At 41.9% G+C, this 13,226-nt stretch overlaps 1 protein-coding gene across 12 annotated transcripts in view; it reads left to right on the forward strand.

Annotated features, from left to right (window-relative positions):
• ATP10D (ATPase phospholipid transporting 10D (putative)) overlaps window positions 1–13,226 on the forward strand; it is a 58,242-nt gene that overhangs the window by 42,685 nt on the left and 2,331 nt on the right. For 10 of the 12 annotated variants that reach the window (XM_053403562.1, XM_053403564.1, XM_053403569.1 and 7 more), the window contains 7 exons: window positions 2,011–2,308; window positions 4,171–4,247; window positions 5,489–5,614; window positions 6,588–6,788; window positions 7,751–7,831; window positions 9,984–10,088; window positions 12,500–12,687. In XM_053403562.1, the coding sequence (XP_053259537.1) occupies window positions 2,011–2,308; window positions 4,171–4,247; window positions 5,489–5,614; window positions 6,588–6,788; window positions 7,751–7,831; window positions 9,984–10,088; window positions 12,500–12,687 (1,076 nt within the window). The remainder of the gene's footprint in view (window positions 1–2,010; window positions 2,309–4,170; window positions 4,248–5,488; window positions 5,615–6,587; window positions 6,789–7,750; window positions 7,832–9,983; window positions 10,089–12,499; window positions 12,688–13,226) is intronic. The other 2 variants (XR_008332256.1, XM_053403561.1) reach the window with 2 other exon arrangements.

The raw sequence follows: 13,226 nt of genomic DNA on the forward strand, positions 1-13,226 counted from the left end.
ATTCATTTGTCCTTCCGCCTTGCGCAGAAAGTTGACACACTGCAAAACGTTGTTAAAACGCTTCCAAGGGCTAAATGCTAAACTATACTAGCTCTATGGATGTCAGACTAGGAGCTTTGTCTTGGAAATTGGAACAAGTTCAGTTTTTGCAAGTTGCTCTTTGTCGTATCTCCCTGCAGCCGTGTTTGATTACCATTAATGTGCTAAGAATTATCTCATTAAAATGGTATTACATGCAGCATTCCAGAAAGTTAATCTACTTACATTTCCTAATGCAGAAAAAATCTTGGTGTTTTTGTGTTCTCTCTTAAAAATAGTCAGTGTTTTCAAATGGGAAGCCAGTTCCCTTTTATGTGATGGAAATATCTTTATTCACATTATCCAGTACTAATCCTAGCCATAACTTGTTAAAGATTGCTTAAAAATTGGGACAGAGAATGCTTTGCCGTAAAAAAAAGTCAACAGGTTGAAAAGAATATTGTATGATGGCAGGAATGGATATTTTGTTTGTTAGAAATTCAGGCCTTTGTTTTCACAGATGACTCACTTGAAGACTGATGAACTAATCACAGTAAAAATGTTGTCTAGACAGTGTTATGTTTCTTTTAATTGCACATTCATAGAATCATAGAATTGTAGAGTTGGAAAGAACTTCAATAATGATCTAGTCCAACCCCCTGCCATGCAAGAATCTCAACTAAAGCATCCATGGCGGATGGTTATATTTAATTATGATTTTTGGGGAAGAAAGGTCCTTTCAGTTAAAACCCACTGTGTATTATTGAGAAAGCAGCATACAACTTCATGTACAGCTCCCATTCATTTTAGTGAGCCGTGTGTCTATAAACTCTCAGAAATTTCCCTTGCACTTCTGCAGATCCCATTTATTTTAGCTGAATTATGTAAGATGAGTTTATTTTATTTCTTTAAATAAAAAAACTAACTACTCATATGCATATGGATCACAATTTAATAATATAGCCCCTTCCATTAATCATATTTTAAAAAAACACATTGCAAGATATATCTCTTTCCAGTGTTTCCTTCAGCCATTGGATTCCTGCCCCTAGCTAAATGTAAACTCTGTGTGTGGCTCATTTCTTAAGCATTTAACGAACCCTTGCTCACGTGACAGTGAGCTGCTTTGTCTAAGCCATAGTTTATTGCAACAGGAGCAAGCTGCAGTGAGCCTCAGAATTTTAAATGCATTCCTGCTGCAGACATGAAACGAACAGAAACCTTTGTTTCAATTTTGATTAACTGTATTGTTGCTTCATCTGAACCTGACAAACAGTGTCTTAAAATATGTTTGAAACAAGCCAAGTTCAAGGCATGGGTTCTGAAGTTGGCTCCTTTCCACAAACCATAGTTAAGGTAGACTATAGTATAGGGTTTGGACATATTGCAGTTAATCAAAAAATGGAAGTGAAAGCTTCTGATCTCATGGCTGTGATGGAGAGTCGTTCCTTTGGCTTATTCCCCCTTCCATCATAAACCGGTTTATGGTAATATCCAAACTGGCCCAGAATCTTTGTGATGATGGCTTTCCCTATCATGGCCTTGCAGATCTTTTGCAGAATTAAAAACAGCGGATCATTTTCATTAATGAACGCACTCAAGATACATCTATTATTTTCTACACACTCCATACACACACGGCGGATCATTTTCATTAATGAACGCACTCAAGATACATCTATTATTTATTATCACTGGCCATGCTGGCTGGGGTTGATATGAGTTGTAATCCAGCAACAGCTGGAGGACCACAGGATCCCCACATCTGCATTAAAGGTACGTTCCTTAGATTTTCCTTGGGATAACTATTGACACAAACTAGAGCAGACCAGCAGGCAAATGGTAGAATGTGGCTGTAGAATCCCAACCGGGATCTGCTAGTTGACAAGCTGTTAACAGCCATTGAGGTGTGACTTGTAAAGCGAAGCTTTAATACGTACTTATAAGGAACTGATCGTAGATAAAACCTACCAATGCCCTTTCCCCAACCAGGATTCCTGTTCGTTGAAGATGGACAAGATTTTGGAAGACATCAAGTGGAAAGAAAGCTATGAGGCAAACCATTTGAGAATCCCAACCTCATCGGTTGCTCAAATTCCACATTTCACTGCTGCCCTAGTTATAGATGGAGCAACGTTAGAATTTGCCTTGCACGACAGTGTGGCGAGCAAGTTCCTACAGCTCACAACACGTGTACGGGCTGTCATCTGCTGCCGAGCCACCCCTCTGCAGAAGAGCCGAGTGGTGGAAAAGATCCGAAAGGAACTGAAGGTGATGACATTGGCTGTAGGTGAGTCATCTCTCTCTTGCAAGGGAGCAGCATATATGCTATACAGCATCACCTTTGATTTCACTGTAAAGTAGGGATGGGGGATATCTGATCTCCATCATCCCTGGCCACTGGCCATGCTGGCTGGGGTTGATATATGTTGTAATCCAGCAACAGCTGGAGGACCACAGGATCCCCACATCTGCATTAAAGGTACGTTCCTTAGATTTTCCTTGGGATAACTATTGACACAGACCAGCAGGCAAATGGCAGAATGTGCCTGTAGAATCCCAACCGGGACCTGCTAATTGAAAAGCCCTACTGCTCCATAGATACAGACACACACACACACACACACACAGTCTGATGTAACAACTGCATCAGCCAGGCGTTTTCACTCTAGTTGCCTCCTTCCGATTGCAGTAAGCAGGGAAGCTTGCTCTGTGTACGTCAGAATATTTTCAACACTCTCATTCAGAATAACAATTGCAAGGTGACTTCATATGTTATGTGAAAACCCCACGGTGGGAATTGTGAGTTAGTCACACTTCCTCTATCCAAACTTTTGGGATTATTTGCACCCCGGGAGCAGGGGTTAGCATGCATTTCTGGCAACCACTTACCTTTCTCCTGCAGCCCATGTTCTACATATCTGGGAGATAGGTGAAAAGGAGAAGCATGACTCTCACCTCCATATAAAGTTCACTTGCTTGTTCAAAATATTTTTGGCCCGCCTTCCCATTATAAAAGCACCCACGGGACCTAATTGTAGCAGCAGAACATCCGTCCCATAACACTAGAATTTGTAGACATACAGTGATGCTGAATGTTGGAAGATTCAGTACTTCGTCACACAACACACTGAATGTTGGAAGATTCAGTACTTCGTCACACAACACACTGATAATTCCACAGCTAACTCCCACAAGAGGCAGCGATGGCTTCCAGTGCGGATGGCTTTAAAAGAGGATTGGACAAATTCATGGAAGATAAGGCTGTTCATGGCTGCTAATCCTGATGGATGCGTTCTGATAGATTACGATAGATTAGATGGGCTACTGGTCTGATCCAGCAGGCTCATATCCCAAAAGTGCTCATGGAAACAGCTTTACCTGGCACCGAAACACGAATAGCATTGGTGCCTGTTTTCCTTTGCCCGGGGAGCGCATTCACAAATTAGATGCCATCACACAGAAGGCCATCAATATGTGATGCTGTCGTCCTTGCCCATCTGTGCAGGGTAGTAATCCAACCAACAAGCCTCTGAGGTAGATCATGAGCTGTGTTGGCAATATAGTTTTATTGCACTTTTCAAAAAATAGTAATTCGTTTATAAGGTTTCTTTACATCAGATACACCAATTTCATATGATAAAAACATTTATTACAATGCCCAACATATACAGATACAGGTATAATACAAACTCACAAGTGCCCTCTAAATAGCCACATAAACTATCAATAAAAATTGTGTATTTTATAAATCTGCTCTCCTAAAATTCTCATTATTACATTATTATATTACATTATTACATTAAATATGCCAACATGAACCCCCCTATCTTCATGTTGCACTTTATAGAGTCCTTTTAATAGTGCATTACTCGACAATAATTCTAAAACTGATGAACAAACTAGACATAAATTTGCATTTGACGTGCAGCAGTAGGGAAGGAAAAGCTCCATTTCCTCTTTTGATGTCTGCAGTGATAATTACCAGCCCTCCCAGCTAATGACATTTGTACTTGTATTTAACATCGCATCTTGTGAGGCCATGAAATTTCAATCTATTTTTCTCTTTCGTCAAGTCTGTGTGCAGTGCATTAGCGCGCCCCCGCCCAAACCAGTTTCATTGCAACATTGCTCTTTTCCTTCTCCTGGAAGGTGATGGTGCCAACGATGTTAGTATGATCCAAGTTGCTGATGTTGGAATTGGAATCGCTGGCCAAGAAGGCATGCAGGTAGGACGGATTGAGAGAACTGTAAATGGAAGCAGTGTTGCGTATAGATTGATGACTGTGAGAGCCATAACACTTATTGGTAGCAGAATACCGTATTTTTTGCTCTATAAGACTCACTTTTTCCCTCCTAAAAAGTAAGGGGAAATGTGTGTGCGTCTTATGGAGCGAATGCAGGCTGCGCAGCTATCCCAGAAGCCAGAACAGCAAAAGGGATTGCTGCTTTCACTGCGCAGCGATCCCTCTTGCTGTTCTGGCTTCTGAGATTCAGAATATTTTTTTTCTTGTTTTCCTCCTCCAAAAACTAGGTGCGTCTTGTGGTCTGGTGCGTCTTATGGAGCAAAAAATACGGTATATTGTTAGTGGAATCAAAAGCTGAATACCCCAAACTCTAGAATTTGCAAGTGGTCTTTGTCAAAAGAGCTGATCTATTGGAAATAAAAGTACTATGGTGTTGTAGGGAACCTGTGGGACAGTGTGTCTTGGCTGTTAACCAGAAGCTTGGTGGTTCATGCCCACTCAGGGATGTCTGCGGACAGAATTCCTGCATTGCAGGGGGTTGGATGACCCTCATGGTTTCTTCCAGCTCTACAATTCTATTATACTATTGCAAAGGCCTTAAGAGCCATATTTACACTGTATTAGGTTCTAATATGGACATACGTTCCTAAGAAATCAGATTATATACCAGGAGAATGTTCCTTGAAATCAGAGGACCTAGGAATTTGTACAACCATGGGCATCTTCGTGGAGCATGTTTGAAGCAGTTTCAGGTAGATATCTGAAGAGGTTTTAAGAGGATTCATTCCGGCGGCTTTAGTTGTCACAGAAGTCATTGAACAGTGTAATAATGTATGAGTTGGTAGTGCAAAGATCAACAACTTCCTTGATTCGTGAGGAACTAAAATATGTCCTCGTGTTAAGAGGGTGAATTAGTTGGCATGTAAGAGACTGTTCAATAAATGATGATTGACGAGTGTGGGTCCAAATCAAGGGAAAGAGAGGATGAGTGGAGGATGAGTTAGAAAGGGAGAGAAATATAACAGTATACACAAGACCATGACTTCTACAAGGAAACCTTTGTGGAGACATATATTTGTATTTTTGGCCAATGGGACTTGTGCAGTCAGCTTCAGTGGGATGCAGGAGTGTCAAGTAACTCAGTGGTCAATGAAAGCTCCTGACTTCATTTTGTGGCTATTTTCTCGGTTGCTGTATTTCATTTATTTCATGTTTGTTTTCAGGCTGTGCTGGCGAGTGATTTTGCGCTTTCTCAGTTCAGACATCTCAGCAAGCTGCTGTTCGTACACGGCCACTGGTGTTACACGCGATTAGCGAACATGATCCTTTACTTTTTTTACAAGAATTTGGTATGTAGCTTCCGGGGATGCCTCAATGGGTTTGACCTTGCGGAAGGACAGTTTCTTAATGATTAGAAACAGGCGAAGGGCGCTAGTAAATTCTGTACTCTGAATCTACAGCAGCAGAAATGGGAGTCTGCCCACCCGCCTTGGGTTAAGGGTCACTGCTCCAGAGGCATTTATAATAAATTTAAATACGGTCTATGCCAAAAAGCTGTCTGTCAGCACTAAGAAGATTGTGACAAGTTGGCTCCACTATTGAAACCTGAAAATTATCAAAGGATTATTTTACGCCGTATCTGCCTGGGGAAGCGTGTCTGAAGCAGACAGGCCTTGCCAGTTTCGATGCTGAGCGTGAACTTTGAGGTTTACTTCTGAGCAGTAAGAACTCAAAATGAGTTCATTATGTTACAGAGTTAGGACATAGGCAAGCAGTAACCACATGGTAACTCCTGTAAAGCTCCTCACTTAAGAAATTTCCCCCCTTGCAGCTCTAACCACTGGAGAGCTGATAGTCTGTAACCTCTGACCATGGAATAAAGCATTACTAAATATTGGTAATTATTTGAAATTCTGGGAAAGCAGGAATCACTTTTAGCACTCAGCTTAGAAGGCAAGAGGCTACAGCCAGCCCTCTCTCCAAGCAGTTCGTAACAGTGGTGTCTTACTATCCTCATACTGATAGTCAACATTTTCACCAAATTATCTTAAGCGTTTGGTGCTGAGAAAATGCAGTATTCGCAATCCTGAGCCCTTAGTACCATTTCTAGGGCAACAGATTCGTATCATTGGCATTCAGCATTTCTGTAGCCCACTATAAGAACCATTTGACATTGCAGTTCTTTCCCGCAAAGGGGCAGAACTGTACATCAGTAGTGGAGCAAGGAAAAGGTCGCAGATTGGTCTGACTCAGTATATATAATTCCTGTTGGCTCTTGTTTATAGATTCTCACCTTTTAATTCCCACCTCTGTTCCTAACAGGCATATGTAAACCTCCTGTTCTGGTTCCAGTTCTTCTGTGGGTTTTCAGGAACACCCATGACCGACTACTGGAGTTTGATTTTCTTCAATCTGCTCTTCACATCAGTACCACCTGTCATTTATGGTGTTTTGGACAAAGATGTCTCCGCAGAAGTCCTGTTGCACTTGCCAGAACTTTACAAGGCTAGTCAGAGAAACGAGGTATTTCTTGGCTTCTTACAAATATTTGGAAGCTGAAGTGACTCACACGTTCTCTGTTGTGCATTCCTTACCAGTTAAACGTGAACATTCCCTCCTGTTAAATAATCTGGTGGAGATGAAAGGCATTATTCTTCACTGGCTTTACAGCCAATGAATGTAGGTGGCCTTAGGAGGGCAACATAGTTTATACACAAACAGTCATTTGATGGATGCCCTGTTACCATTTTCTACCACGTTGCTTATTTGTGTTTCTCCAGCATGGCGAGGGAGGCCTCAGCAGAAATGGGGGGATATTGTACGCTGTGTGCTAGACATGCATGCTATCAAAGTCAAGCTGAAACTCTCTAGGAGGGGTTCCAGATTAGATCGCTGTACTGTCTCACCAGCCTGAGATGGGGCCACCCCTGCAGCTCTGACAATGAGTATCTCTGGTTGGTTGGTTGGTTGGTTGGTTGGTTGGTTGGTTGGTTGGTTCGTTGAAAATACAACAGATTTTTTTATTGAACCAATTTTTGTTCAAAGAGGTTCAAACACTTCCTGCCTGACCATGCTATTTTTGGTAATTTAAAAGCTGCCTTTTTATATACCAACAAGTGTTAGTCTTATAACTAGACTCGCCTCCTCCCTTTAATCTCTCATTTGTGACTTGGGCATATTGCAGACTCGCTCAGGCTCTCTCACTGAAGGTTGAGACCTGGATCTTAGATAGTGATCCTGTATGTGTGAGCTTTTGGAAGCTCAGTAAGGCGTTCAGTCCAAACATGCAGACAAGGCAAAATGACTAGAATCTGTATCTTCCCAAACTATGAGTAGAATTCAAAATAACCCTCTTCTCGGGGTTCTCCTGAACCCCCTTAACCCAATTTAAGAGGGGGGGAAAGACCCATTGCAAAAGTGCTTGTGTGGGGCTCATTAGATGAATCCCACCCTCAATAAGTGTTTCTTCTGTCTTTCCTTTTCAGCCATACCTGTTTACAACCTTCATAATGAACTTATTAGATGCTTTTTACCAAAGTCTAGTTTGCTTTTTTATCCCTTACTGGGTAAGTGTTAGGATATTTTACTCCTTTGTCTCTATCTTTTATTTGCCTTTGTATTTGCATGATCTTTAAACTTCCTCCATAGTCAAGAAAACAGTAGGCTTACAGTACTCATGATCTGGAATACAAGCACAGAGGACTTCCAGTGGGTGGGTGGGGCATGGCACATTGAATGTCTGTTGTCGGCGGTCGATGGAGATAATTCCATGATAATTGATAGTAGCCAGGTGTAAGCTTCGACTGTCGAATTCACTCTGGAAAAACCTCTGATGTGCTGAAAAAAGCTGTTTTCTGTGTCAAGAGACCGAGAAGCTGTCAGCTCCTGGGAGCTCTGGTGGGGTTAAGCGACTTAAGAACCAAGGAGTCTACATCTTGCCGAAAAGCCACATAAGAGCCCTGATGTGCCTCTCTTTCTTAATTATTTATTTATGGAAATTTATAATTTATAACTCAGAGAAATTTATCCATCTGCCAGTGGAAATTTACATTTGATGCATGAGCTGCTTTTTGGCTTCAAGTAGAAGGGAAGAGAAGTCGATTGCTAAAGGGTTGAAGGCAGAACCGAAACCCTGTTTTAATGGCTTGAGACAAGAAAGTTGCAAATGAACGAGACAGTTCTCTGTGCCAATAATTTTTATCTCATGTTGTTCATTTTTGTTTTCTCAATGAAAATGTTGCTTAGAAATCAAAAGTAAATGTGCCACTTGATACTTCCTCCACGGGAAAGGAACTTCTCTATTCTAATAAGAGATATGGCTGCGAAGAGCTTAAGGTGGAGACAGGAGATGTAATGAGACTGAATTGTTAATAAGATCATGAAAATTCAGTCTGGCAAGTATACCTATATTTGGGCATTCCACTGACTGTTGACATGCTTCAGCAAATGTTTGATGAGCAAATAAAATTGACTAAAGTTCCAATGGGGTCTAATCCAGTGAGGAATGAAAATAAACCAGGAATGAATGAAATGAAAGGCAGAATCAGAGACGATACAGAGACTTTGGAGAAGAATATGGATAAAGGACTGGCAGAATCAGAGAGTGAAATGGTAGAGTTGGAGGGAATAGATGGTGCATTGGAAAAGTCCTTTACACAAGTGTTTGGAGGAATAAAACAGCCATATGGTGTTGTGATTCTGGAGGAGTAGAATGAAGTCATGGATGGAGACATGGATAGACTTCTGGATCTGGCATTGATAAGAGCTGAGAAAGGGCTCTGTGTACAACTTGGAGTGAACTCAGAGGGGAAAGGTACTCTGGTGCTTTCCTTGGGAAAAGAATAGAAGAAATGTAAATGGAAGATGTAATTTTTTTAGATAAGGATGGAACGCACCAGGAACTGAAGATACAGAACTGGGTGCGAATTAATGGATACGTAACAAGAAAAGAACTATGGAATAATATCTCAATATATGATCACCGTGGAAAGACTCGTACATGGACAAAGATGGAAAGATTTATTATTTTTTAATAAGGGGGACTGGTTGTTGAAGGCAAAGTGGTTATGTTTGATTGGAGAAAAATCATTACAGATATTTATTACTGATAGAGAATCCCTTTTGAACTTCTTGTGTGAAAAGAAAAAATGAACAAATTTCACACATTTGAGTCTGAAGATTGGGAAAAGTTTAACAGAAAGCAGAACAGTTGGATGTCATCCTAGGGCAAATGTTACAAATATATTTTCCTTTAATGTAGTGGGCAGATGTAAAATCAAGAGTCCTTTTATTTATTTTTCATTCTTCTTTTCTTTCTCTTTTTTTCTTTCTTTTCCTCCCCCTTTTGTGTCCTCTGCTCTGAGCCATTACTGGGGTCCAAGGATTACACACACACGAAGGTGGTGTATAGTTGGTGGCAGGACCCTGAGTGAGAGGCAGGGAAGTGAAGATCTCCCAGGCTGAAAGACTGGGAGAAGGAAGGAAAGCTCCCAGGTGAGACCTGGGAAGGTCCATCAATTTCTGTTGGTGACAAGGATTAAGAGCTACATTTAAGAGAAGACTCTTGTGTTTTCTTTTCTCTTTCCTTCTTTGTTTTTGTTATTTAGATTAGTTTCTTTTAACTTATTGTCTCATGAAAAAGCTTTAAAGAAATCTTAAGGAAAAAAGGGGGAATACAATCACAGAGTACATAAACTTTAAATAATTGTTCCTTTGCAGACCTACAGTGGCTCTGATATAGACCTCTATTCTTTTGGGAGTCCTATTAACACCTCCATGTTTTTTACAATATTATTACACCTCGTGATTGAAAGCAAATCTTTGGTGAGTACGTTGTTCATTCTAAGGTTCACTTTGCAAATTGCTCTTGGACAGGGTCAAGTTAACATTTATAATCTCGTCACATGGTGGATGTTGATGCTTAAATGTGCCCGCACAAAGTGTGGGATGGTATTTTCAGCACCACAGCAGCCTTCAGTAGTTGATGAGATAGATACCCATTCTAACCGTGTGAGTGCATAGCATTTGACATGTTAAATGGACACAATAAAAATCATCTTAGAATGATGTTGCCATGTCCAAAACTAACGTGAGAATCGGGCCAATTCTTACCAAAAGTGTTTTCCTTCCTTTATGCCAGTATTGAGGACATGAGCTGTCTTGCACCTCACCCCATAGGGTCCATTCTTTAACATTTGTTCGTGAGTTCCCTTCACATGAATGAGTGTTCGGGGTGAAAGCTGAACACGATCAGTTTGGGTAGTTACTTCCAGGCGAGGGAGAGGCCTTCACTTCCTTTCACAAAACGTGAAGCAAAGTTCCTGCAGGAACCTTGGTGGGAGAAGAGTTTGAAGCTTCCACTCTCCATGTTTCTCTCTAAATTTATTGGATACAGAGTATTCATACGTACACACCCAAGGTGAAGTCTTATCTTGCCCAACATCTCATCCCTCTGCCTCCCAGTTCTTTTGAGCAGAACCTGTGAACAGCCCCTGAGAAAAAGGAAGAGGGAGGGAGGCAGGGAACTAATTGCTAATTTACTCCTCAGAAGCCAGCTTGTCCCATCTGCAGGTTCTTCCCCTGAACCATATTCCTACCTTTAGAGCTAGTGCGGGGAAATCTTTGGCCCTTCAGATGTTGTTGAACTACAGCTCACATCGGCCTCTGCAAGAATGGCCAGGGATGATGGGAGTTGTTGTTGTTCAGCAAGAGTGTCAGAGGTTTCCCACCCACACCTGCTTTAGAGAGTATTAGCAATGATGTCATAACAAGGGCAGTGCTTTTTGTAACAGAAATTCTTGCCCCAATTAACTAAAATTATTGTTTTTACATGGCAGCAGAGGAGAGAGGCAGAAACTGGGGTGGCTGAATAGCTACCTCTTATTACTGCAGAAAAGGAGACTGAACACTGAGAAGGGAGGAGGTAGCAAGGATTATTTTCCTGCCAGGGCAAGCAGAGTATATGACTTTCCAGACTGCCCTTTCTAGGAATTTAAAGGGAAACGCCCTGTGTCTTAACCCTTTGCTTACCTAATAAAGCATGTAAAAAAATTTGGGGGGGGGGCTGCAATATTATTTCCCACATTAACAAGCCTGATGAACTTCTTTCTAGCTCCTCTATTTTAGACCTTTCCTCCTTGTGAATCCCAACACAGCGAGGTAGGGTTAAGAAAGAACCCTAGTGAAAGAACTTCCCAGTGGGTGAAGAAGAGGGGAATCTCCTTGGAACATCCTCAGCCTCCCTTAATCTAAGGGTGCTGCTGGGCCAAGGCAGCGGCAAAGGGCTGTGGCATCTCCTGGGTCTTGGCTTCTGTCAGGGCACTGTAGGCCAGCCAGCGCTATGAAGAAAAGGCCAATGAATGGCTTCAGTGCCTTCTGTGCCTCAGACCTGGGCGGCCACAGCAAGAGCAATGAAACCACCCTTTCTGTCTTAGCAGAGAATGAGCTGCCACTAATAATAATAATAATAATAATAATAATAATAATAATAATTTATTATTTATACCCCGCCCATCTGGCTGGGTTTCCCCAGCCACTGTGGGCGGCTTCCAACAGAACATTAAAATACAATAATCTATTAAACATTAAAAGCTTCCCTAAACAGGGCTGCCGTCAGATGTCTTCTAAAAGCCTGGTAGTTGGTGTTCTCTTTGACATCTGGTGGGAGGGCGTTCCACAGGGCGGGCGCCACTACCGAGAAGGCCCTCTGCCTGGTTCTCTGTAACTTGGCTTCTCGCAGCGAGGGAACCGCCAGAAGGCCCTCAGAGCTGGACCTCAGTGAGCAGCATGCCTCCCCCATCCCGTTGGGCCTGGCCATGTAACAAGTGGGAACTTTGATGGGTAATATATGGGACCTTCCTCAAATCAGAAGAAGCTGCTTGCAGCCTTTGTTCACATTAAGCCCATCCACCCATGGCTACTTGGAAATCTGGAGAAGCAAAGCAGGGTTAGCCCTCAGCTTAACTGCATGGGTGGAGTCTTCAGACAACTGCTTCCCCAGTTAACAGGTGCCACACAGTGACCTTTCAAGCAGCTGCCCTGCAGCACAGTTACCTGAGCCCACCCTTAAACATTAGGGGCTAAGAACCATGGATACAATGCTAGTTTGGAATGGTGAATGAATATGTGATTCTCTGAGCTCGTACCACTGCCTTTCAGTTCTTCAGAAATGGAAGCAGATTCTGTCTCACTCCGTTTGTTCTTCTGTGGTGTGTGTTGTTGTTTTTTAATTTCAGAATGTGGCACACTTCTCTGTTCTAGCTGGTAGCGTCTTCCTGTTCTTCAGCATTATTGGGACCTTTGGAGCTACCTGCATCCTCTGCAACCCACCAGCCAATCCATATTGGATAATTCAGAAACATTTGTCTACTCCAAGGTTTTATCTGGTGTGCATACTTGCAACTCTTTTGGCTCTTCTTCCAAGGTATTTTATTGGTTTGGAACCAAGCATTGTGGTGTAGATAGAAATTCATTGTCGCTGTGATTCTTCTGTCACATGTGACAGAGCAACAAACCTGTACGTAAAGTCAGTAGGAAATTGCAGCTAATTCTGTCCATCTGCTGCATATGATACAAACACATGTTAGAGAACACATGTAACGTTCACGCTTTACATTTTTACTTGTTCACTTCAAAAAAAACCTTAGCGGTACTAAAGATTTATTGACCATTGTAGAAAAGCTATGCTGAATCAAGGAAAAAGTGGTCATTCTTCACTTTAGGTCTAAGTCTCATTGGAGTGGTAAACGCAGGTCTGGACTGTACCACTTCAGACTCCAAGTGGGAGCTCACATAATTGAATTATCCCAACCTGACCTCCCCAAAATCATTCCATAAAGAAAAGTAGATGTTAAGAAGAATAGTTCTAGCCCATCAAGGCTTTTGATGGGCTTGTTTTCCCCAAGGGAGAAATGTCTTCCTCCCTTGGGGAAACATTCTGCTGCATGACCTCCGCTTGTAGGC

This window comes from Podarcis raffonei, chromosome 9 (assembly GCF_027172205.1).
Source record: "Podarcis raffonei isolate rPodRaf1 chromosome 9, rPodRaf1.pri, whole genome shotgun sequence".
In the NCBI taxonomy this organism is placed as follows: domain Eukaryota; kingdom Metazoa; phylum Chordata; class Lepidosauria; order Squamata; family Lacertidae; genus Podarcis; species Podarcis raffonei.